We start from the raw sequence: 27,212 nt of genomic DNA, 5'->3' as shown, positions 1-27,212 counted from the left end.
TTTAGTGCAACTGATTCCCAACCTTGATGTCAATCAACTGTGTCAAGATATCTAAAAGGGAGACGTGAGGGTTTCTTTAGTATAGATGTCAACTCTGTACAGACAATTCAGTCAAAGTGATGTGCCCTGGGCCCACCAACATAGATACCAAATGCATACAATTTAAATCCAAGCAATGCAGGGGGGGCCCACTCATCAAATATTCCCACTGCCTTCATACATTGCAACGTCAAAGATGTGTGGGGATCCCTTCATCAAAGATCCATCATGCATAAAGATATTACATTGCAAGAGGGTTGTATAGATAATCTGTTTAAAGTAGATGCCAACTCTGTGCATACATTTTAGAGAGAAAGTTATGGGAGGTGCCTTCAAAGTGATTGAATTTAACACTGCAATACTTGTACAAAACATATGCTAGCAAACATGCAACTGCAGGGGCGAGTTGTCAAGGCCCACAGAAGCATTTTAAACCTTAATACTGTTCGCATCAAGGAGCATGAACAGTTTTTGTTCGTTAGGGCATTCCTTGCTTAGTGATCATAATGTTGTAATAGAGTTATTGCCCTGCCGCCACAACGTCTTCGGTTTAGAAACATAAACCACGTTGTGGGCACCTGCATTGGTTTATTTAATCCAATAATATATCTAATCACTGGGTTAAACCAAAGCAAATGCTAAAAAACAGTATCGGCTTGAGGGACAGTATGTGTGTGATTGTCTATAGCACATTATTTTGAAAAGAAACATATTTCCTTGAGGTGCAACACATACCACTTCAGCCTTGCGGTGCAGAGGGGCACCCACCACCATTGCAAATGGTCAGAGCTACACTGTCATTAAATCTTAGGGACTTGTAGTGGGGCTGGGTGAAAATAGACAATGGCTGCGATGGGCTTAACTACTGCCTCCTGGTGTATGCTGTAGTGGGTGAAAGAAACATAAACCACACAACAGCAAGCTAATGGATGAAAAGGACAGGCTGAACATCTATATATATTTGTATATACATACATATAAAAATAAATATATATATGTGTGTGATTATGTGTGTGTATATATATATATATATATATATATATATATATATATATATATATATATATATACACGCACACAAACACACACCACCTCCTGGGGCCATACATGACCCTAGGGACCGCCAACCCCCAGGGCCGGCTCATGCTATGTCCCAGGGTTCCCACCCCGAGACATAGCTGTTTGCTTTTGCTTGGTGGGATCTTTGCCAGCTCCTGCCAAGCAAAAGCAAACACTCCAGTTCCAGCGGGCAAGAGCTGTCAAAGTGCTTCCACCCGCGGGAAGTGGAGGTTTCATCCCTTTCCCTCCCCTCGGACATGCAGGCAGGGAAATTGATGAAACGACTGCTCCTGCACAGAGCTCAGCTAACTACAACTGCAGAATTTCACTGGTTTTGTACGAGTGAAATCTCAGCCTAACTTTAACGTCCCTGTAACCTTTGTTTTTTTTTGTGAAAATATATATATATATATATATATATATATATATATATATATATATATATATATATATACATGTAATTACTCGGGTAATGGCATCTGTAAATTGTGTAATGAATACTAAAGGTGTGAGATGTACCGCTGTACACTTACTGCTGTCAGAAAAAGTACTTATGCAAACTACATGCGAAGTGCTCTGATTTTGGGATCCCTGGTGATTTCCTAGCCAAATCTGAAAAAATAAGTGAAGGCAACATTGCTAGACATCTGTTACATTCAAATGGGCACTTATGAAATGGCACGCTCTACATTATGCTTGCTTTTTACTGGCACCCTCTGACTTGGTGAAAGCTTTCAGAAATTCTTTCTTTTCAGACGAGCTATTCAAGGTAATCGCGAAGAGGGAGAGATTTATAGCCCTTCTTCTGGACACATTTGCAGCACCGCATTATTCTGTGGGATGCTGCGCACTGCCACCGTTTTAACAGCAAGCCATCAAAAAGAAATGCTAAGGAAACAAATACATCTGGAGTGCTAAACCGCCATAAAAACACAATCTCACCATGCAGATTTTACATCGGGGATTACTTTCTGTGCGCGATAAAGTTTTGAGCAGCATTTCGGTCAGCTGTTTGTTAAGGACTTGTAAGGCTTTGGTGCAAATTCAGTGGAGAACACAACGATGTGTTAATGTTGTGACTAAATTCATGAGGGCATTAATACACCTGCATCTATGTATTATTTCATGGGGGTGAAACAAGGTGATATCACAGCAGGCAAGGGAGTAGCTGGTAAAATAAATCACCCCCCTATGAACAATGTCCCAAATAGCCCTGAGTGCGCAGGGAAGCAAGCAAGCCCAACAGTCATTCAGGAGATTGCCTTCTCTGAAGGAGTTCTGTAATTATTACATTTCCTTCCTGGCTTCTCTCCAATCTTCTTTTAGTTCTGCCTTTTCTTTCTCCATCCTTCTTTCTATTTCCGTGTGCCTTTCATTCCTTCTTAAAATACTTTTTACACTTTTTCCCATCCATCCTCCCATGATTCTGACTTTTTCAAACCATACTTCCTTCTCTCTTTTACTCAGTTCTTCCTTCTCTCCCTCCTTCTTTCTTTAGACCTATCACCCCTTCTCTCTGTACTTTTTGCCTTTTTGCCTTTTCCCTTCCACCCTTTTTTATTCATCATATATTTTTCCTTTTAGCTATCCATCCATCCATGTAGCTTTCTTCCCCCATCCATTACTCTACATATTCTCTCCACCTACTCATCCTTTCCATTAATTGTGGTGTAAATACATCCTTCTCACCATCCATCACTTCATCCTCCTCTGCATCCATGTCTGCATCCATCCATCAATCCTATTTGTCTTTTACCACCATTCTACCTTCTCTCCATCCTCCTTTCTTTTTTACCTATCATTATTTCTCTCAACCTGTCTTTGTCTTCTTTCTTTCTTCCTCTTTATCCATGCATCCATGCATTCCTGCAGAGCTTAGATTGTATATAAAAAAAGAGGTTGAGCCCGCATAAAAGATCCCAGCCAGCTCAGCCAATGTCATACCAACACAACTACTGACCCCTACAAGTGTGACAGTTCAGACTGGTTCCCACAAAGCTATAAGAATGACTTAGGAAGCAGGTATTAGCCATGTTAATGCAGATTTAGTTAATGAACAATTGTTGTTGTGCTCATATATAACAGCGCCACCATGTGGTAGACTGTCATAAGTGCCATTGTTGACAATTAAGTGCAGAGCACCGGAAACCACCGGCTCAAATTAAGCACTGCTTTCCTGTCACTATCCAGCCCCTTCCCTTACTTCTTTACACAATTCACTCTATCTTTTATCTACATCCATTCATCCTTCTCTCCATCCTCCTCTTCATGTATCCATCTCTGCATCCATCCATTACCCCAGCATTCCATCCATCCACTGTCTCCATCATTCACTCAATCCAAACTTTCTCCATCATTCCTCCATCCTCCTCCTCTCGATCCATCCATCAGTCTCTGCATTCAGCTATCCACAAATCTCAGCATGCATCCTTACGTTTGCTCTCTGTGGGTGCATCTCTCCAGCGATGTCCTCCCACTGCCAGACGTCCTATTTATGAACTTCTCTTCAGAGTCAAAGAAGCCATACACAAATATTTCATATTACACAGAACTGCTGCTAAAGTTGGGGACGGGGGATAAAGGACTCTCTAGACAGCAGTTTCACTATGTTTTAATTCACGTACCACTGCTTCTGGTGAACTCAAAGAACATGTCAGTAATATCTGTTCCCTAGTAGTTAACTGTAATTGATGGATTTTGAGTTCCTCCTGCCAAACTCTGAAATAACCAGTTGAGTAATATCAGAGAGGTTTTATATGCAGGAGAGCTGCTAGGGCCTAGAAATGCATTCAGCTGAAAGTAAATTTTGATCTTCATTTCCTCTGACGTATTCTTTGATTGGTGGATGCGGCCTAAAATGCAGACCTAATGACCTAATGACCTAATCGTCCGAACATGCTGAAAAAATCACTGTTTCATCAACGACTTGTACTGTAGCAGTTGTATAGACATCAGTTGTATGCAGCATAATGATGCAAGTGGTGCGGAGTCTCTCTTTTATGTCTATTGTGGGTGGCAAATGCTTACTTCCTGTTTTTAGATACTGGTATTTTTATATGCTATTTCTGCCAAGTGTATGTGTTGTTTAACAACCTTCAAACTGGCAGATTTATCACAAGTTGTTACCGGAAATATGGTAAAATTGCATAAGGGATAATTTTGCATATTATCTACCACTACCACCTATGCAGTCAGCTCTTGTGGTAATTCCAATTCTTTTGTAGCTGGGTACTCAGTCTGTACTTTGAAACTGAAACATGATGCTTAGTGGTAAATGTTCAGAACTCTGATGTAGAAACATTTATCATTTTAGTTGCTGATGGATTGATTAGCATCAAAATATACTTTCTGTGTTTACATTGCTAATAGTGGGTGCCCTGTAGGAACCTGTTTACCAAATCCAATCTGACCATGTACTGATAAAGTCAGTTAGTTCTGTACATAGATACAGCTTAACACTTTGGCTGCGGGGCTCATTCCCCCGCTGAGCTGAGCTCCTCATGGCCACACCCGTTTCTGTGGAATGTTCAGCACAGCAGGGGAACTATCCCTGCGTATGGCGTTTCACGGCTCATGACGAGCTCAGCTCGTCATAAGCACCCGAGCACCGTGCCTCATGATGAGCTGAGCTGAGCTCCCCAGGAGCACGGAAGGGGTTAAATGTTTCATAGGATTTTTCTCAATGGGTCAGTTCTTGACGATTTACATGGTTGTCTCTCTTCAATGGATGAGACTGAAGGTGAGGCGTACATTACCATCCGCTAATGGCGTCTAATGTAGTTCCAGGGTAGATAGCCCCCATTTCCATACTCAGGATAACAAATAGACTTGTATGTGAATTTCAGTAAGATTTACTGTTTGTAGATTTTATGTGATATTTTGTAACTCTGGCATGCATGGATCTGGCATTCCTGGACCTAAACTGGACATGCCAGTATATAGTCCACCATTCATTGATTTGCCCCTGGGTATCACTACTGGGCCTCTTTAGGAGAAGAGCCCACATTAATAGAGGGACAGAGATCACAGATGACAATAAGTGAAGATACAGCTCAAGAGGGTAAGCAGCTTGAACCAACCACATCAAATGGAAGCAGGTAGAAATAAAACCTTCTATGTTCTTGATCACATGCTGCTGACATCACTGTAAAGCAGGACCTAAAAAAGATAGTTGTGGGCAATAAAATCTCAGGGGAGCTGAAAAAGGTGTGGGCAATACTGTGTGTCCTCATTGTAATCAACAGAACTGCATGCTTTAATTTCAATACATGGATGCAATGTATATTAAGTTCTTTTATATTTTGTCCTAGTTTTATCATTTCATGGAATATAGTTGTGGAATATTGTATTTAGATGTTTTTTTCTCACCAGTGATAGCAATGAAATGATTGGTCATGCATGTTTGTGAGATAAGCTACCTTTGAAGAACTTCAGTAGAAAGTTCTCTCAACTACAGTCAGTACGCATGCGAGTCGCACCTTCCTAATTTACAGCCTGACCTGGCTTACAGGGACCACAAGCCACAGCCCTGCCACGTCAGAAAACACTACTTACATGTCACAGAGACCACCTGAGCCACAGGGCCCCAGGACAGACAGTGTCCCAAGAGACACAAGCCCCTTGAAAAGCAGTACACTCTCAGTGTCACGTCTCTTCTTCAGGAAAACTGGACTTATGTGCCAATATAGGGGCAAATTAAGAGGTCGAGTTCACAAAGTTATATAGCACAAAAAGACAATCATGGAGCATCAAAGGCCTTTCTGTCTGTGGCGGCATTATTTTGCTACATTACATAGATTATTAGTGGCTAAGCAGATGTTTCACCTCATTAGTACTTGTTTAATACCGAGATTTAGCATTCAGCAGATGTAAGAAGACCAGTTAACCTTAATGACTGGCCTGCCAGTGTCTCACCAAATGTGTTACTTTTTAATGTCACTTTTAATCTATTTAAACAAGAATCATTTTTGTATAAATCTGTGAAATATGCAACAAATGATGGATTATGTGGCAAATGTATGTATTAGGAGAAAAACGCTGAGGCTACAGGATGCCTTGGGGCCTCCCCCGTAATCTAATAAGCATAGGATAGGAGACACATTTCCCTACTGCAAAGAAAGTTCTAGGTTTACATTTAATGCAAGACTCCACCTGTAAATATTTAAGCAGTCCTGCCCAAGATTTTGGGGGCCTTGGGCCAAACCTATTTTGCCCCCCCTCCCGTTCAGAACAGGTTTCAATTTATGATTCTATTTCAGTTCTTTCATGCCCTCTTCGGCCAGGTCACTGATAGTATACAGGCCCAATTGCCCAAATTCTAAATGCGCTTACATCTTTATTCAGGGATGGTGAAGTATGTTTTCAATATTGTAACACATTAGCGTTTCTCTAATATTACTGCAAATATCTGTGTCACTCTACCGTTTCGCATATGTTTGGTCCTATTGAGATCTAAAAGAAACCTTTTTTTCCTAAATGTCAAATGAAAAATAAACACAATATTTCTCTGCAAAATATCTGTATTAGACTCACTCACCACCGTCTTTCAAAATAATTAAAGGATAACGGTATTGTAAACAATCTGTTTAATAATTTTTCACGGTCATCAGGGCAAGACTCTCTGAGGAACAGAGTTGACTCTATCAGGGGTCAATATGAAAGGCTGAGGCCCTGAGCCACAGCCCACTTTGCCAATACCTTAAAACTCATTTAGTTCCTCCCTTGATTGTTTACAAAGTTCTCTTTGTCACAATTACGTCCTCACCTAGACTTAACACATAAACCCTAGGATCAGCTCCATCGGCCAGCAGTGGCAACAATAATCAATGTTTAATTGGTAAAAAAGAAAAAAATCTTGTAGCTAAGACTGCCACATGGTGGTATTGCTGCGTTCCAAAGATGTCTGTTCTTGATTCCACATTATGCCTTTTCCACCACCCCCAGTTCCACTCTTTTGATCTCAATCTTGCACTTTCTTTTTGTACTTCCTTTTCCTACTGTCTTTCTTCCTTTGTCACTTTGTGTAATTCTTCTCTTGATCTTTCTACCTTGCGTGCCTTTTTTCTCCTTTACATGGCTTTCTCTGTGTTGCTCTGGGTCAAAGTCTGATGATGAAAACCCTAAAAAGGAGTGTTGTGTCCACAGGCGCAAATTAAGGAAGCTAATTCCAAAGGAATAGAAAAAGAGAAAGTTCACTAACCCAACTAGCATCCACACCCATCAATCATTCACCTTTCCGTTAAAGATACTGGAATCATGTACATAATATCCTTTCTTTTCATCAAACTATGTCACCATAGGGCTGCTCGATGCAACCGCATCTTCCCGCTGAGCCTGAGATGAGAGTGTTATGAAGTATGGAGGCATATCCTGCCACAATTCACTTTTCTTTTGACTGTCTCCGCCGACTGCCAAGAATCTACCCAATTATCTCAGCTTGCTACAAGCCAAGCTGCAAAATGTGTTTGTTCAAACAAACCAGCAAAGACAAAATACATCAAGCGAATGGATGTTGAGAGAATTGTCATAGGAAATGCAGCTGATTATGAGCCATGAATGTGCACCCGCAACCCCATGCATCAGATGCAGCGGAATGTGTATTACCGTCACAGCGGAACAGCGTATCGACAAAAGGGATAGTTTATCGCTGCTCCCTGTGTGATATCACCCTATTGTTACACCACAGAAACATAACATATATGCAGGTTGAACTAAAATGTTGATACTTCTATACAGGCCTGGATAGTTTTAGAGCTCAAACACTTTGAAATGAAACCATTCTTTGTTTAAAATACCCATGTATTGCTTCTAGTATGTGTTCTGTGAAGCTGGCATGTGACTGTCACCAATAATATGTTTACTTTTTTAATTTGCCAACATTGTACTTATCCTACAAATTTTGGTTTCAGTTTATTGCCTTGCAAGGCCCCTGTGCTGGGGCCAATTTAATGATGAGCTGCTATTTCTCACTCAGTACATGCTTACATTCAGGGGCTTTCATTTCCCTTACCTCTGTAAACACTTAGGGGCAGATTTACAATTACTGGCGCATCCCTGAATATCAGCAGGGATGCACCAGTAATTGTGCGCTGCAGCTCCGCCACCCTGGATGTGCCGCATTTACAATGCGGCGCACCATGGGGCAAAAACGGCACAGATGCGTCACACATCTGTGCCGCAAAGGCGGCGCATTGCTGGAGTTGCAAGCGCAATGCAGCTCCAGCAAGGCTTGGGGTGCTCTATCTCCACAATGCTGCGTCAATCCTTACTCCTGCATCAAGCAGGCGCAGGGTTTTGACGCAGCATGGGCCTAAAAGTGACTGAGAGAAATTTTGTAGATTTCACTCAGCCACTTTTAGGAGGCGTTCCTGCGCAGGAACGCCCCCTCCCCTGCGCCGGACCGCCTCCTTATGGCGCAGGCGCTTTCCAACGTGAAGCATCTCCCAGATGCGTCATGTTGTAAATACCCCGCACCATGGCGCATCTTTTGCGCCGCCGCTGCGTCACAAAAGTGATGCAACGGCGGCGTAAAAGAGGCGCAAGGGGCTTGGAAATCTGCCCCTAAGACCAGTTCTGTGTTGTGTTTAAACCCCTGTTTGTCACCACTGTCAATGCATGTTCAACTTTCTTGTCTTGTATTTCACACTCGGTCTCTACTGCGCTCTGAAACCCTGTTGGTGGAGTCCATTGTAGTTGCCACACTACCACCCTCGCAGAGATAAAACTCTGCTAAAGGCTTGAAAGTGTTTCAGTGCCATTCGGAGGCTTAAATCCAGGGCCTGGAGCCAGTGAAGTGGAAGCAGCTAATTCAACTTAAGTCAGAGGGGAAGTAATTACTCGAAAATTCGCGGGACACAGATAAGATTAATTAGAAAAAAAAGGAAAGCCGGCCTAATGCTCACATTAGGACAGCGGCGAAGCACAGTGCAGTGCTCTGCGTTGACTTTTGTCTGGTTTCGTCCAGGATCCTTAGCGGCAGCTCTTTCATCACAGTCAACAAGTGGGTAGAAGACCCCACCTGTAATGGAGACGAGCTGGCCACAGAGAAGCGCAGGGGGAAGTGGACTATCATCTGAGTGATGCCTGGCAGTATTTAATTTAAAAAAAAGTGGCAGGGTGCATAGTCTTTCTTGGGAACCCAGCATCAGGTCTGCTGAATGTCAGGGATCCCAAATACCAGGGCTAACTGTACCTCATTCCACTGCATGCTTCTTTCTTCCACCACCCAAAAAGCCTCTCTCGTTACCTCACTCAGTTTCAGTTTCATCTCTACTTGCGCTCTCTCGCTCTGTTTTTCTATCTTTCTCTTCCTCCTTCTTTCACCCTCTTCTGCCCTTCGTTTCTTGCACGTGGTCAAAGTTTGATGACGATAAATCATTTCGGTCACACAAATAAGTGGCGAACTCCGTCGACACGCTGGCACAAATTAAGCCCAGGTCTGAATGACCACCAACCATGGGAGGCGTCATATATGGAATGCGGAACGTCCTGTCCATTAAGCATGACCTGCTACAAGCAAGTTAATCCAGAGCAATTGTTAATTTGCTCAAAGCACAATATTTTGCCTTAGACTTTTGTTTTCTACAGGTAGATACTGCATATATGTCCACGGGAATGGTGTGTATGTTTTATTACGTGTCGTATAGTTCCTGATTATTGGCCTTTACCTTGTTGAGGGAAATTTCTGCTTTCCCTTCACCTACGTCCTACGCCCAATGCTAGTGCTTTTCCCAACAATTGTTGCTACAGAATCTGGAAGTGTTGTTTTGTTGTAAGTAATATAAAACTTCTTTGCACCTCTAAGTTGTGAGCGTTTAGTATGGTAGTGCATGTCTAATACAGCTTTTCCTTCTGAATGGCTTATAACCAGTGAGAGAACAGTAAATTACACTTGCATACAAAAGCAAAATGCAAAAGTCTTCATCTTCTTATGAAAGCCCTTCTCTGACACAACTTTGAAAACTTCTCAAATTTTTAATAAATTTAGCATGAAATACATGAAGGTCGAGAAAAAAAATCACAAATTTGCACCGCTAGTTTCTACTTTCCCTCACTGCACAGAGTGTTCACCTACTCTTACCCTCAGACTGTAAAATTACAACAGGTGGGGAGGCAAGCATCATTTAGTTTCGAAAAGGGGATTGGGAAGGTTGACAGTTCACCCCATCAATGTGCCCAAAGCCAGAGAGGAACAAGATGTGGAGGTGGCAGCTGTCCTGCTTACAATGCATGGGAGAGAGCATTGGTTGTGTATGATCCAATCGCCTGCATCCTTGGATTCTATTGGAGCATGCATGCAATTCTCCATACACATGACGTGGTCACAAAGCACTTCATGTTTATCAGTAACTACCATAATCAGTGCAGTGTAAAGCAAAATAAATGTGTCTAATTATATTCCCAGCTACTGGAGTCTATCTTTAGGGCCTCATTTACAAGGCCATTGCGCCGTTGGTGCGTCACTTTGTTTGACGCTCCGGCGGCGCAGTGTGCCCGTCCATATTGACAAGGCCACGTAAAGTCATCCTGCGTGACTTTTCATGGCTTTGTAAACATAGGCTCCTTTCACATATTACTCTGCGTGAAAGGGGCATTCCATGGGTGTTGCTGTGGGTGTTCCCACGCAACATCCATGAAACCTGACACATTCCCAGCTTTACTAAGTTTTGTAAAGCTGGAGATGCGTCAGAATCATGTTCTTCCCCAGGGGAGGCGTGGTAGTGGCACAACGAGGAGAAATACTTTTATTTCTCCTTGTTTTTCCCTCTTTCTATGTGTGCTGCATTGAATGCAGCACACATAGAGTAGAGGAAAAAGCCATCAATTATTTTTTTTGTGTAGGCAGGTGTCCCTTACAGCACAAAACCAATCCCATCCCTGCAAAGCAGGCACCCTTGCAACATGACACAAGGGTGCCAACGCTGACGCCTTGCAGCAATAATGCGCCAGCGCAGGGGAAAGCACACGGATGTGCCGTATTGTTTAACCCTGGGCATAGATCGCATAGTAGTGCTACGCGTAGCTACGCCAACTGTGTAGTGCGGTAGGGAAAATGCTGTTCGCACTGATTGCACAGTGCCGGATGCTTGTCCGAACTGTGCAATCATTGTAAACAAAGCACAAAAAAGGGACGTACCCTATGAACCAATATGGGACAGGGTGAATAAGTATTAAAAAGAAAAAAGTCCCTGAGCGTTAAGGATATCCCTTATGTCGTCATACAATCAGCCTACATTAATAAGGTGAGGCAGTCCTTGACCTAAAGAACAACCTTATGGTCAAGTTACAACTATAATTATAAGCTAAACAATAGCTAAAATCATTGTAAACCGCATCTTGCACAGTGCCGCTTGAGTAGATTAGTACTCGCGCTGCAGCTTTCTCAACGTGGACTGGTAGTTTCTCATCGCAAGCGGTCGCGAGCATATGCGACCACTCGCAATGAGGTACCTGACCTCCATGCGTTGAGAATCTCGCCGGGAGGTTTATTTTCCATGCTTGCGATCGGCCACTTGATTTTGCTGATCGCGAACGAGGAAAAAGTCTCGCTGGGATGTTATTTTGCTTGCTCGCGGTCGTCAACTTGACGAGGGCCGCGAGCAAGCAAAAAATGCCCGCTAAGCATTTTTGCACTGTGCTATGTGCAATTCACGTAGCGCATAGTTGCGCGAACTACGCACGCTTTGCGAGCGTAGCGTAGTCCTATGCCCAGGGTTAGTACTGTTGTAAATACAACGCATCCCTGTGCTTTTAAAACGACGCAGATTGGCGTGGCAAAGTGTCTTGCGGTGCAGCGCTACCCAATTTTTTTGTAAATGAGGCCCTTAGTTCTTATATAAGGCCCTTAGTTCTTATATTTAAAAAATAATGTTATAGTGAACATGGACAATTTCGATATCTGTGCTTGCTTATCGTTGTGTTTGTTAGTCCATCTTTTACCGGAATGTACATCCATTAACTGTATAAGCCGCTCCTCTATCATAAACGGTCCTTTTCTGTAGTACTGCATCATGCCACATTACTTTTATAATTTGAGATTTGTCCAATAGAACTATGATATTTTTCCTAGATATGAGCAGAATTTCATTAAAAGGAATATGCGTTTTAGGTGACATTTCATTACTGCATCTCCCACGTTAGTGACACCTGACACGCTGATTTGAATATTCTGTGCTCTGTCCCTGACATCCTTCGCTCTACCCGTGTCCTTGGTAAACGCTGCATGCAACCGGAGTGGCTTTGACTCAATGATACATTATCTGAGATCACTGAAAAAGAATGTGAACTTGAGAAAATGCAAGCATGCAAATCTTGCTTGGACAAAAAAACCTGCAAATAGAGTCTTCCAGGAGAAACAAGTTTAAGTTTAAGTTTAAAGTATTTCTAAAGCGCGACATAAACCGAGCGGTTTCTTGGCGCTTGGGCACATTCCAGAATGTTAGCAGTCAAAGGCCAGAAAGTGTACCTCGATACTATAACACATTTCAAGGAGAAACAATGGGTTGTTCTGCGGGGGGAGGGACCGCCCAGTGAAATGCCAATCATACGTTTGGATCCAAGTAAGGAATGCTCAATCTGTCTTCATTCAGAGGCGGATTGGCTGATTACCACTGAGCAGATTAATAACACCTATTTAAGCACCAACAATCAAATAATTTGTGCCCTATATAAATAGTCATTATTATTATGGAGCCAGAAAGAAGGTATTGTTCAACTACAAGGTGAAGTGATTTGAGTGGAAATTATGTCCCTATGGAAGAATAATAGCAAATTATAAAAAAATTGGCTAAGCCACCAAGGCAAGCTTTGATGTGCTAGCACATGTAAGCATGTGTATGCACAAATGTAGCTTTGCGCACAATAGTAACACATATCGGCTTGGACAATGCTGTGGAAAATGTAGGATTGCGTATTGTGTAGAATAGATACAGAATATAAAGTATTGAATGTCACAAATACTGTGGTCATTGAGTGTACTTTTCAGATGTAAAATAATTCCTTGTGCAATCCAATTGAAACACTTTATAGAACACAGAATGATACAACAAACAGCCAATGGCATGAGGGGAAAGAGAAATATTCCTCTGGGCAGAGCAAATGCCCACTCTATGGGCATATTTTTGAGACTCAGTAACAGTAAGAATTCCAGACACTGTGCTGGCAACTGAGACCAAATACAAAGTGGTCAGTCCCAATCTCCAAACCAGACTGTAGGACTTAAGAAGGGGGAAGAGCAATGTGTGCCTAAGCAAGCTTGATTCTAAGCCATTAGGAATTGAAACAAGGAAGTAAGGTAGCCTTGCAGGAGATACGTAGGAGCGGGGGAGGAGGATGGGAAGCATTTGGCGGTACCTACTGTTTGCACAATGTAGTATAATCAGGAGCAGTGTTTAGCCTCCAAAGAGGTGGCAACATATTCTTAGAGGAAGTAAGAATGAAAATACTTACGAGTAATGCTAGTAGAAAAAGTAAAAAAACAAACTTAAATAACATAATACAGCCAGAGTGCAGGGATGGATTTTCATCCATTTCAACCTAAAGCCCTCCTCACCCAAGAGGTCCCCTCTCTGAGACAGTAGCATAACAAAACTTAAGGGGGGCCCCTGCAAGGTAAAAGGATGGGCTCTCTCCGCACTCAGTCGGGAACTCTCAGGCCAGGGTACTCTGCTGACGGGGCTGATAGAGCTTGGAGCATCTTGATGCAGTCTCTCAGCTTTAAGAATATGCTGTGTCCTACACACCAGGAGCTAACATTATTCTTAGAGTGAATGTTTTTAACATGATTTTAATTTGTCTTCAATTTTTTTTTAAATTACGCTATACTACATTAGTGGTGTTTGCTAAGTGCACGTCTGCCATTGTGACGTCGTGATGGGCGTGCGTAGGAGGGTTCCGAACACCTATGTCAAAATGTCCTCGTAACCAACCAGAGTGTTTTGGGTGTTTTAATATTATACTGTAGGAGGCCTTGGTTTTTTTTTGTAGTTTTTTTAATCTGTTGGGAACAATTGTGAATTGCAATGAAAAATGTCTTGTATCACTGAGTTGCTTAACTAGTGTCTTATATGCTTCGCCAATGTAGCATTCCCTCGGATGCTGGAGACACTCCTTACCGTTGCTCTGCCATTGCTTATGCAACTCTTAACGGCAGTCTTTTGAGAACATTTTATTTGTATTTAACTTTGCCCAGGCCCTATCGAGGCGGTGACGTCAGGCGGGGGAGGGGCAGGGTGGGGGGGGTTTAAAATGCGGGATATGGACCATTACAGGTAAGCAACAAAAAAAATGAATGACACGAATTTCTTTGCCTGCGCTGCATCGCCAAATGTGATGCAGCGTAGGCAACGAAATTCGTTTTATTAATTTTTTTCGTTACTTACCTGTAATGGTCCATTTTCCGCATTTTAAAACCCCCCCACCCTGCCCCTCCCCCGCCTGACTTCACCGCCCCGGTATAATGCCCTGCACGGGCCGGGCCTGACTTTGCCTCTGCTCTGTGGTGCAACAATTTTAGCATGGATCGCAGTCCAAAAGGGCATGCCGTTTATAAGCATCCTTACTCAATAACTAAAGAAAAGGGGAGCTGAGTTAACAGTAAAGGTTGTCTCATAAAAATGAGAAATCTAAAGTCATCCTGGATACCATGCTGAATTCCTGGTGTAAAACGAGTCTGATGTTTTCTTTGTGCCCTTCGCTTTAGTTGTTCCTCGTAATAAGGGTGCTTACTTTGTATAAAAAAATAGTGTGTGCAGAGTCCCAAACTTTTTCTCAGGATCCTGTCACCAGAGTTGCTGCGTGCAAATATTAATTATTCTTAGTATTGGATCTACTCCGTGCCTCTTTTCCATCACCTTACATGCCTCGAAAAATCTACTCGCCTCCAGCTGGCAAAGAACAATGTTCATTCAGAAAGTGAATGAGCAATAAAGATGCCTTTAAAACACCTCCCTATCTTGTCTCATGTGCTGTGCATTAAAAACAGAGGTCAGCTTCCTTCTTCTTACAAATTGCTGCTTATTTTATCTGGGAGATTATTACTGTTTACTTTTTTTTCTGACTGCAAGGTTAGAGGATTTTCTAAAGTAAACTGACAATCCTTGAGAAAGCCTTACACACACCATATATAAGATTTTATTAGGATCAAAACAAATCAGGACTTTGCTTGGTTATGTGCAAATGATAAAAATTTGCCTATAATGGGACGGTTATGCCCAGACATGGGTCCTGTGCTCTCCATGCCACTGGAATCAAGCTATCCTGGCTGAGGAAGGGTGAAACCCTGAAACCGGTCCGAAGGCGCTTGTTTCCAGGGAGAACCTGGCTTGGCAGTTCGGGTTGGACTGTTCCCATGAGGCACAGGGTCAAGACTGATTTGCATATGGCTGGGTTCAAACCGGAATGGCATGGTGAGCAAAAAAGCGATGGATTTATGCCCAGATCTCTGTAATGGGGTGAATGTATGACATTGTTCTGCATTCTGTCCATCAACTGTTGTTTTTGCAAATGATAAATATTTGCAGAAACCTATTTCCAAACATTGTTTCTTTGCTATATAGTCTTGCCAGTAAAACATCAGTGAGACATTTTGTCACTATTTCAATGGAAAATGTGCTGACTGTATACGTTAGGTCGCTTTCACATCATGCTTTAGAAATATAGTATTTAAAATTGAGAATTTTTAAGCATGAACTGAAGAACATTCCCGATCCTGCCGTGATTACAATTCACAATGCCATTAGTGAACTAGGAGGCAAGTCAGGGGTCATGTGTAGCCTACATATGGGCTAGATTCACAATATACATGAAGATAAAGATTAATCTGTTAAATAAGGAGTCTTTCTTTGTACAACAGACATGTTGAGCCAACATATTTGAAGTTGTTCTCATATGTGATAGCAGGTAGGTGAAATACATTATTTGTAGAAGATCCCAATTTACGACCAGTTTATGGGTCGAGCATTACAGGTAGGTCAAGTAGATTATTCAAGTCACTAGACCTGCAGGTCTGGTAACATTTGTATGTTTTGTTTTTAGGCCTGCCTTACAATTCCTGTCTCTTTACTACACTCTTGAAAGTTCTTTCCCATTCCTGCTTTCTACTTTTCTCTCTGTTTTTCTGTTTATATCTTCTAACTTCTTTCTTCTCTGTCTGACTTTCTCTATCTTCCTCTGGAGCAAAATAATAATGAAAACTGGGACCGGTCATCAAGCAAGAGTATTAGTAGTCACCACCTACAACCATCTTTGCTGCGCTCCCCTGTAAGTCCTGTGCAGACAAACCATTTTTCTCTTAAAGCCAGTCAAGGTATAACCTACAGTGTACAATGGAATCCCTTTTTGATGAGGGGTAACTACCACTTTCTTGAAAGGTGCCATCACAAAACTTGAAAGTAATACTGCTATTGAGAATATCTTGATGTAGATGATCAAATATGCTGACTTACTGTCCCATAAGGTACCCAAGGGTACAATTCGGTCCTACCAAAAGCCTTTCATAGCTAAAACAAATTTTGGGCTATAATGAATGAGTGTACCATTAAATGAGGTAATGTTGGGATTCTTGTGGATGAAAGTGGCATGCATAACGGATTGGAGATGGTTCATTTGCTCCTGATTTACAACATTCTTGCAACATCAACTACACATTTCAAGGATGATTAGAAGATATAGAGCCTGTCCACAAAGATGACCTCAACAGTATAGCCTAATAGCAGTGCTATCTACTACTGTAATATCTATTGCTATAGACGATTTTGTATCCTGTGGAATGTAAAGTAAAAGAGAATTGCGCCTGCATTGTCCTCAAATCACACTGGTAATGGACCATCAATTTGTTGTTTAATTTCACGCAGCACATTGTAAGCGGCCTTAGTATAGTTTTGGGCTAAATTGGCCTTGTGAAAGCACATTTTGAGGGAAATAAAGATTTTATACTTCAACAAGATTCTGGGAATTGGGTGGCACTTGTCATGAGTTTTGGAAGGAGGGTGGTAATGCGGGCATCTTCTGGAAGATGCTGCCTAAATTTTACTCGAGGATCAAGGCTTGAGTGTTGTGTGAATATTCCAGGTGGAAGTGTTTATAGAAAGCTCTTCTACCTTGTTAGCTGATCTTTAAGAACATTATAGTGCACCTTGTATGGGCACAAGATGCACCAATTGAGATAAAATTCATGAAACGTATCTTACTAGATGGGCATTTATTGCAAGTAAAGGTTTTTGTGAGAAAGACAGGTGTGTGTGTGTGTGTTTTAGCATGCATTGATGATTGTCTTTGCTTAATTTTAAAATGACTTTGTTTAGAGTGAAATGATATAGTGGGTCATATTTAAGATCAATATTAAACACTATATAAGCCTGTAATTATACTAAATATTGGTGACCTGTATTATAATTCATAACAGCAACAGTAAAAACGCATATACCGATGGAAAATAACCCTCACAGAAAGATCACCCCAAAGTTTTGCCTTCCTCCTCTTTTTCTGACCTTCTATTGTTGGCTTTAGGACTGTTCAGACTCTTTACCACCGCTAACCAGTGCTCAAGTGCACGTGCTCTCTACTCTAAACATGGTATAATGGGTTTACAACTGTTTGGCATATTTGATTTACTTGCAAGTCCTCTGTTAAGTGGTATACCATGTTCCCTGGCCTGTAAATTAAATGCTACGAATGGGCCTGCAGCCCTGATTGCGCCACCCACAGACGAAGCCTTTCAAATCTGTCTCAGGCCTGCCGCTGAAGTGCCTGTGTGTGCAGTTTACTGCCACTTCAACTTGACATTTAAAACTACTTGCCAAGCTTGAAACTTCCCTTTTATTACACCTAAGTCACCCCTAAGGTAAGTCCTGCTTAAGGACTCAACTAGGCTCGTTTTTTGGAAGGACTGCCTTTCTGCTTGTTGCCATGCTCCCTGGTGCTCCCTGCCTGCTAAAGGGAGAGCTGGACTCTGCTTTCCCTCCAAGTGAACTTAAAGGACTTGCTGGCTTGCCTCCTGTTCTTCTGAAGTCTCAGGGACACAAAATGCTTCCAACTTATCACCTATAGCTACTGGGCCCATCTTTAATTCGCTCCTGACCCCAAGAGGCACCTCTGTAATTGAGGGCAATTGAAAGTGTTTTTTGGCCACTGAAATAAAGCTTTTGGGAGCTTTGTTCACACTGGGACTGTGCCACTTGCTCAAAGGATGAGCGTGAACCGTCACAACATCATCTTCTTGCACAGCAAGCATCACCCCCATGATCGCGAGGCCCCATCTGCCCTCCGCGATGCCCGGCCTACTATTCGTACCCACAGGATCATGACTAGCGGCTCTTTACTTGCTCTCGGCAACCTTCTCCCCCACAAACGGGGCTCTTGATTCAGCTTGAGATGGTAAAACTTCAGCTGGACCTGTTTTGAGCTGCTTCCGACCCGCACTCTATCGCCGTCGGCCTGAACTTTGGATTTATCTCGGTTTAGCACACCCTAGAGTAATCTTTTAGCACTATTGACTTCTAAGCAAACATTCATAACTTCAGTTCTACTTATTGGATTTTTGTCGTTTTGATCTTGTTTTATTCATAGAAATATAATCTATATTTTATTGCTGCGTGGAGTATTTTTGTGATGTATTCATTGTGCGTGTGTTGCATACATACTTTACACATGCCTTTGTAGATAAGCATGATTGCTCTGTGCCAAGCTGCCAGAGGGTGAGCGCAGGTTAACCTATTGTATATCTAGCTTACACTAACTAGAATGGTGTTTCCTGCATGCCCTGGGTGCATATGTCAGCCAATCAGGAATCCCATTTCTAACACATACTCATAATCAACTGGGAAGATACATGAATATACAGGGAACTACTGTTTCCAAAAACCATCTGCGAGGAAATTCACTCCCAGTTGTCGCAGTGGCATGACACTTGGCCCCCACAGCTGGCATTAAAATACTGTTATAAATGAGGTGCAGCACAACCATCACCCCCCTGTGGCTAAGAAAATCAGAACAGGCAACCAATGAAATAAGAGGGTGCAGGGCAGGCTGGGCGCCCTCTCAACTCTGGGCCTGCGTGTATTGCACCGTCTGCACCAATGGCAGCTACAACCCGGAGTTGTTGATTTATATTTACCTTTGCATACCACTTCTTGCAGATTAATACTGTTATTCTAAGTTAAACAAATTGTGTTCTGTTCAATATCTAAAGAAACATATATTACACTGAACACACCTTCCAGCAAATAAGGTTTTTCCTTAATGAAACCAATGACATATTTTCATTAAAACAATAATATGCTTCAGGAAGAATTTGCAGCATATTGTGAATCAAAGTAAATATATTTTTGGTGAAGTTCCCTTTTCCTTCCTCTACATTTTTACAGGGCATTATAAAAAGACAGCTTAATCAAAAGATCATGCCATTGATTATCATGATTCTACAAAATCTGGTAGTTTCCATGATTATCGAAAAGGACGCACAGTGATATTAATTAATAATGGCAAAAAATCAACCCTTTTACGTTATTGATTTCTAATTAAAGTCTGCAATATTAAATTATCTACATGTATCTACAGTTTTTGAAGGCATTTTAAATGGTGTGTCAGTGGATGTCATTGAAACTATTCTGTCCCTAACAAAGGTGGTGATAAGTCTTGCAGTCTATGAGGGCTATGGCCAGGTACGCTCTGGAGTAAAATGTCACATTGGGCCAAATTGATAAGTACTTATTCAATAATGATGGTTTTTACAATGACTTTGCACTTTTAAGTCGTCTTCCTTTCAGAGCAAGGAAGCCTAAACCATTGAATAAAGATATTAGAACAAAGGGCCAAAACTTACATGTCTACACTGTTTCAAGCACTAACCATAGGCCATGCCCCAAAGTTGCTACACTACAACTTCAGAAATTTCTATTCATAAGGGCACAGTCCAGTCCTGTCCACGGCCAATGATAACTCCGGTAGGTTGTGTGGATCTAGAAAGAGTACATATAATCTGTTTATACTTTCTCTACGGTTCCACACCTTTTTTGTGGAGTTTCAAGGACCAGCGCATTACATACAACATGTTCCTTATGCTAGGAGACTCATTAATCTGCTGCGCTGTAAGTACTTGGCGTGTGTGCATCAAAGAAACATCTTCTTTGTTATAGGTGCATGTGTGGCAGGTTGTATGCTTTGTGGGTGCACGGCTTCGCTGTTTTTATGGTGGTGGAGTTGTATATTGCTGCAGGATCACATATGGCGAAGGTTCTCCTGATATCCACGTTAGTAAGTTTATTGTCTCAGACCTAAGGTTCAATAGTCGTTTATTTTCAGATGTCACTTAACCTGCTTGTTGCTTCGAACGTTCTGCGCCAGTGCTGAATGTTCGAAGAAACGGGTGCGGCCGCGTCGGCCAATAGACATGCGCAGCACTGGCAAGGTAGTGCTTGTGACAACCGTTGGCCGACGGCAGCACTATGCGCATGGACTATCCAAGCATGACAATAACACAGGTTATTTATTGCTCAACTGATAGAAGCAATTGGAAATGTCTCAGAAGGATGAGTGGCTGAATTTGCTTTAAAAATAGGCTTACCCCCATCAAATATATTGCTTCAGTTGCGTCATTAAACTCTCGACAAGCCACACTCAAGACACTTCATCAGGGATGTATACACCTTGATAAGACACCCACAATTCAATGTCTTTTTTAAATTCAAAATTGTTGTTGCACCAATGGAAAAATTGAGTTAGGTGTGGATGTCACAGCCATGGGTGTGTGTTTCAGAAGTTTTCCTACAGCAGGTAATCATAAAAGGCCACAGAACATAGGCCAAAGAGGTGAGAAGATTGTCTCAAATCTCTGTGGTCATGTGAGAACTAGCGCTGTGAGGCCAGTGTTCTAGCAATCCTTGCAGCATTTGCAGAAATAATCTCTCCGTGTCTAATTTTTGTCACTTTCCTTTTTATGCTACACTGTATATTTATTCGCTCACCGTTGGAGAATCCGGCTTCCACATTTCTTTTAGAAATGGTATAAGACATTAATAAACGCGTTAATGTCTAGCAATTACAAATGTGGCACTACAAATACGATGAGTCATTATCGCCTTGTAATAATTTGCAAAGACATAATGAGATGCCTTCATTTCCTAAACTTGTTTTCCACGATTAGTCTTAGTGAGTTGTCATTAATGGCACCTTGCCTCTGACACAATGGTTAAAATGCCAGTGGCGATGTTCTGTGTCGAGTGGGGCATTATTGACAGTCCTTAGGACATGAACGAAGGAAGCAGTAGAACACGCTTGCTGATAATATACAGAGGAGAACAACGTGGTTTGGGAGAAGGCACGTGTTGAAGCAATTATGTGTAGCTTCAGGCATCCACAATAATGTCATCTTCTCTCCACCTCCCGACGTGTGTGTGAAACCCACTCAGCGCCACAGTCGCTCCACATGTCACCTGTGTTCTGACTGCAATTTGCTTTAACGCGGCTTGGTAGATGTAAGACGGCTATGTTTATCTGTAGACTCTTTATGGACGTTAGTGACTCTCACTAGTCATTTATTTTGAGGTTTGGCAGAGTGCTGAGTGTTGTCTTTCTGGGATACCAGAAGCCTTCATTATGATTGTCTCATAGTTGGCCCAGAAAAGGCTGCTCCTCTCCATCCCTAAGAGTTACCTTGATTAAGGGGGTGCAAGCCGCTCTGGAGTACCAGAAACTACATTTGATTTGTCTCATTGAGTTATGCTTGGTTCTTCTCTTGTATGGCTTACCAAGCCTTTCTAGATGTCTGGTGTATGTTTTGGGAGGGCTGTGGCCCTGATAACTATCACCAGGATTCCTCCTAATCAAAACCAGTTGGGTCCTAATATGGATGCTGCAGAGGAAAGAGTGAGGTAATACTTGGAAGAAAGTCCTTCTTCAATGTTTATGCTTGTGTGGGAGTCAGCCACACTTAGGCCCCTCTTCTATGTTCATCTTATTGCTGGGTGTATGAATCTAACACGCTGAGGGAGTTGAAGGGTGACAAGAGCAGACAAAGGATAAGCCAGTTCTAGGCCTACATCAAGAAGGGGGAATCAGCAGTATATCTATGTGATGTGTGTGAATAGGTGCTTGCGTGACCCTGATGAATGCAGGGCACTCCGTGTGAATGTTACTGTTTATCAGAGCTGTGGTAAGAATGGGAGCGCATGTCCTCTATGGGAGTGTAAAGGTCTGTGGTACTCTGAGGAATAATGTGCTGAAAGCGCAAGCTGGGGATTTGTTGATGATATATGAGGCCCAGGAACTCTTCATCTGATGGACTGGTATGACAGGATTCTGTAGCTCCTGTCTACACAGGTTGTATTTGTGCAGGGCTATAAACATTTTAAGTTAAAGATGCTCTTACTAGAAGGGAAAGGGGAAAATAGATTTTTGGGGGAAATTAATTTCTCTTAATATGAAAATTGGTGTTTCTGTTAAGTAACCTGCTCATATATGTGTTAAAATATAAGTTTGAGTCCATCATAACCTTTCCTTTGTAAACATAAGCTATTTATAACTTGGTTCAACTACAAGCAGCTGCAGATCTCAGGGGCATCCTAACAGCAGATGGTGACACAACATGATATTTAATTGTGGCAAGTCCACAGATATTGGTTTTAAGCTCCTGCACTAGCCAATACCTTTTAATTTTACTAATATTATATGTTCAATGTACTTACGTGGGGAAGCTTTCAGCTAGACCCAGAACCGCTTACAGTCATGGGGTACTGGGTCAACCCACTTCATCCGCTGGCTAGCTTCATTGTGAGTGAAGCCATTCTCCTCTTTCATAAGGGGCACATTGACACTCAAATTAGTTCCCTTAAGTGCCAGGGGCAATGTGTGATTTCAATGAACAAAAAATAATTTCACTTTTATTTACTATTTTTTCTAGATTCGCGAGAACCCAAAATCTCACCCAGCCATAGATTTTTGCCAAAACCATGAGAAAAGAAAGCAAGTATTACCAAAGGCAAAAGGCTAGTGGCTTTCACCAAACTTATTGGCCTTGACAATGATTGATCAGATTTTGCAGCCACGGCGTAAAAATACTTTAAAAACTCATTTGCATAGAGTGAAGTGGCCAACAAAAGTGCCCCTTTTGCCTCGAATGGGAACCCAACTCTCAACAGAGTTGGTGGGATCTTGCTTGATACCACTGTTTAGTATTTTTATGGAATTTTGATGTAGATATTCAATAAATACAATAAATCAGGCTTCTCTAAAGAGGAGCTCGTGAGCTACTGGTAGCTCTCCAGTTACCTGTAAGTAGTATCCCGAGTGCAGCCTAGCATACTAAATTAGAAGCTATTCCTTGGCTGAATTATTATATGCATATCAAAACTGAAAAGTGTGTATTGAAGATGAAAATGTGTATATTTTCAGAACACATAAGCTGATGTTTGAAGAAAAATGATTACAGTTCCACAATATATTTAAAGCTGAGATTTGAGTGATGTATTGTGTAGCGCTGTGAAGACTTATTACTAATATTATTACCTTGGTGCTAGGGGCATAGCTTCTATGAATGTTATATATTACCCAGATAGAGGCGTTTTACATTGACAAAGTGTTTTTGCATTACTGCTGGCAACCATGCCTGATGTACTGAAATGATCTGTGCTGGTAATCTTTCAAATGGTGGCAACTAATATAAATGTGCATGATGTGGTCACAATCTTAGTAGCTCAGGATGATTTTCATTGAACATAGGTAGCTCTTATTATTGTAAAGGTTGGAGATACCTGCAATAAATGTTAATATTTTCATTTGAATTAGTGTATGTTGCAGACACATTTATTCATACAAGGTAACACTGATGAATGCTTGATTTGCAAGAGGAAGGAAGGGTATTAAATGCAATTAAAGAAAAGTAATTGTTAAATTAATAAAGAATGTAGCAGCAAAAATATATCACATGTAATACCTTAAAAATTAAAAATAAACTTTTCACTGTCTAAAAGAAGCCTGATCTGGTAAGAGCCCTGTGGGGAACATTTCAGTAAGGTAGTCTGAGCATTACGCCTCTTTATAATATCACCAGGTTGTGAGATATATTTTCTTATTACTGTAATTCACAATATTCTTTCAGTTCTCTTACCATGTATCATTGGATAGGCGAGCATCATGAAGAACAGCAGCTGAGGTGACCACATGGCTGTGAAATAACGCCTGGTGGTACCTCTAAAATGGACTTCTCAAGATGGAATGAGAGCGGTTCCCTTTGACTCGTCAGGCTCCTCCCTGGCAGATCTGGTATTTACATCCCAAGACATAAAATCAAACAAATGTACAAACAGCAAAAGAGCCACTGCTTGCAACCTAAAAAAGAAAGAGAAAAAAGACATGTAAGTAACCCAGCTCATATGTCGAAGGCATTTACCTGATTAAACATTTAATTCTTTTATTTTTAAAATATTTTGTGGAGACACTTTTCTAAAAATACAAGGTTATCAAATACCTTTTCTGGGCAGTTGTATTTTACAAGACACTTAAGAATATTAGTAATGGCCAGTTGGCCAAAGCTTTGATTCAATCATACTTTACCAGGTTTAATACTAAGGTTTGGATGGTTGTAAGCATGTGTACATGAAAGCAAAACACAAGCATGTGGATCATTTTTATTTGATAATATGGTAATAAGTATGCAGGCAGGGATACATTAAGTCTATGGGCAAAAGTCTTCGTAAAAATGAGGAAATGACAAAAAGCATACACTGTGATTGTGTTTGTACATAACGCACAAACTTGTGGAAACACTTGGACCTTCGCAACAACCGTTGCCAATGTACATATGACCAAGATACGCCATATAAGTATTGACTTTTCCTAACAAAATTTACGAATAATATGAACAATGCCAATGTAATGCAGCGTTTTGGTTAGGAGAATACTAACATTTTAACAGTTTGTAACATATCTAATATGCATAGATGTTATGAAAATCTGATTGTTTAGTGTTCTCCCACACATTTCCTGGCTGGTACATTTGGCTGTCATTTAGGTGCTCTGATAAGTGTAACAATTGTATTCCTGAAGGGCTGTAAGGTCCACAATTTGGACCACTAGGTCAGTGTACTCGTATATCGATTTCATGTCTTTTCCACGCCCAGGGCCCTCCCCCTAGTGTGTCCGTGTTTTATGCCAAATGTGAATGTGCATGGGGGAAATGTAGTATTTTGTCGTGTAGATTGTGCATATGTATCCCTTAAATATGTAAATAAAAGTAAATAGCCAAGATTACAAGATAATTCAATATTAAATATCCAACATCTAAATTGCACCTCTGTGGTCTTTTGAGAATCGTGTGTAGTTTATGCTTTCATGCATTGAGGCATTTTTTCTTCTGTGCTTTCGTTTTTGAAGAGAATAATACAATATTTGAATTAGCCCAGGTGAGTCAAAAAGACCTGATTAAATGTACTGATGCAATGCCTGTGCTTTACATTACTATTTGTGTTTAAATTGATTATTGTTGTTTTTCGTTCCTTATGTTAATTTAATTTACCCCTCCTTTGTTCCCGTTACACTTGCATACTTGCTCATGTTGATACCGGAACCATGCATGATTTCTGCTCACGCCTGTAATGCTTACTCATCTCTCTCAATAAAAATTTTTGTGAAATAAAAAAAGACCTGATTCACACCACTTTTTTCCCCTTGATCAATTGTGCGTTAACCCAGGAAATTCCAGAAAAATTCACAAGTCAGGAGTGAGATACAAATGCGTTACTTGCATCAATGGGGCGTTCCAAGGGTGGTGCATGGGTGTTCCAAATCAACTACCCATGGGTTTTGACGCAAATCTCTACAAAGAATTGTCGCGAGGGATTTCTGCAAAATCTGCACCTCCCTGAGGCAGCTGTAATGAGGAGAAATGTCCTCATTTCTCCTCGTTGTTTCCTCTTTGCATGTATACTGCATTCTACAGCAAATATACAAAGAGAGAAATGCTTAAGACATAGTTTTTGTGCACGGAGGAGCCACTTCTCTGCTGAGCTAAACACAGGCATCCTTACACTATGGTGCATGTGTGGCTCTGTTGGCACATGGCTGCCAAAAGTGCGCCGCGCAGGGAGAGAGCAGAACTGCAACGCATCTTATTTGATATTTCCAGCAACGGTTCTTAGTTAATATGATGCAGTCCTCCTCTCTCCCATTCTCGCAGCGCAACTTTACTTGCTGCGTTACGTGAACTCTTTGTAAATCTGGCCCTGCTCTTTAAAAAAAATGTGGATTTGTAGACTACAGCCAGTCTCCAGTGACATGTGTCTACTTCTGAGTGAAATATATGGAAATAACATAACAAATTTGGTGAATTTGAAAAGCTGACCTGTGATTTGATTAAGTTACCTGTGTAAGCTCATCAAAATCTGAGCTGATGCAGAGTGACATGTTCTCACGTTTACAAACTAAAATACCACAACGTGGGACCACACAACAGATTGCTTATTCCCTTAATCCTCTTAACATGAGTGGCCAAGGGTTCACTAGTTTCATTCATGTTATGTTCGTAGTGTTGCAATCAAAGGCTGCACTACAATTTTACTAGGCCCCACCGCAGACAGGAGGCACTTCTGTATTTATTTTGTTAGCACTGATAAGAACATTTGTAAAGTTGTTAGACATCTCATGGTAGTGTCCTCTTGCAAACTTTATGCCTATTAAAAGGGTGTTTAAAGCAGGTGAGTGTGTGAGTTTCACAACAGAAAGATCAACATTCTGCATAAAACATGGACATTGATTCATTAGAATGCCTGGGGTAGGAGACATTACAGCTCATACAGATTTATCCTTGGTCACATTGCAGGGTTGACCCTTTCTCCCCACCTCAGCCCTTCAACAAATTCCGGTTTGGTAATTACAATACAGGAGAAAGACAAGCAGGGGAGAATTTATAGAAAGCAACAAGCATTGGCAAAACTAATAGGTTTGACACACACTTGGGCGCTGACAAAAGCAGTAAAAGGATGTCTGTTGCAGTACATTTATAAAATGGAATGCTTTGTGTATACTGTACATGGATGAGATACATAATTGCATGTGTGATGATAGAGTTTACTTTTCAGATGTGAAATAGTCCTTTGTGTAAAGCAACGGTGACTGTAGAATAA

The 27,212-nt window shown here is 41.4% G+C and overlaps 1 protein-coding gene across 1 annotated transcript in view; it reads right to left on the bottom strand.

Annotated features, from left to right (window-relative positions):
- Positions 1-27,212, bottom strand: part of LOC147727626 (adhesion G protein-coupled receptor L3-like) — a 542,888-nt gene that overhangs the window by 95,750 nt on the left and 419,926 nt on the right. The window contains exon 3 of the mRNA XM_086963662.1: positions 24,200-24,420. Within this exon, the coding sequence (XP_086819788.1) occupies positions 24,200-24,254 (55 nt within the window). The 5' untranslated portion in view covers positions 24,255-24,420. The remainder of the gene's footprint in view (positions 1-24,199; positions 24,421-27,212) is intronic.

This window comes from Lissotriton vulgaris, chromosome 3_1, assembly GCF_964263255.1.
Source record: "Lissotriton vulgaris chromosome 3_1, aLisVul1.2, whole genome shotgun sequence".
Taxonomy (NCBI): Eukaryota; Metazoa; Chordata; class Amphibia; order Caudata; family Salamandridae; genus Lissotriton; species Lissotriton vulgaris.
This window is presented reverse-complemented; position numbering and strand designations above follow the sequence as displayed.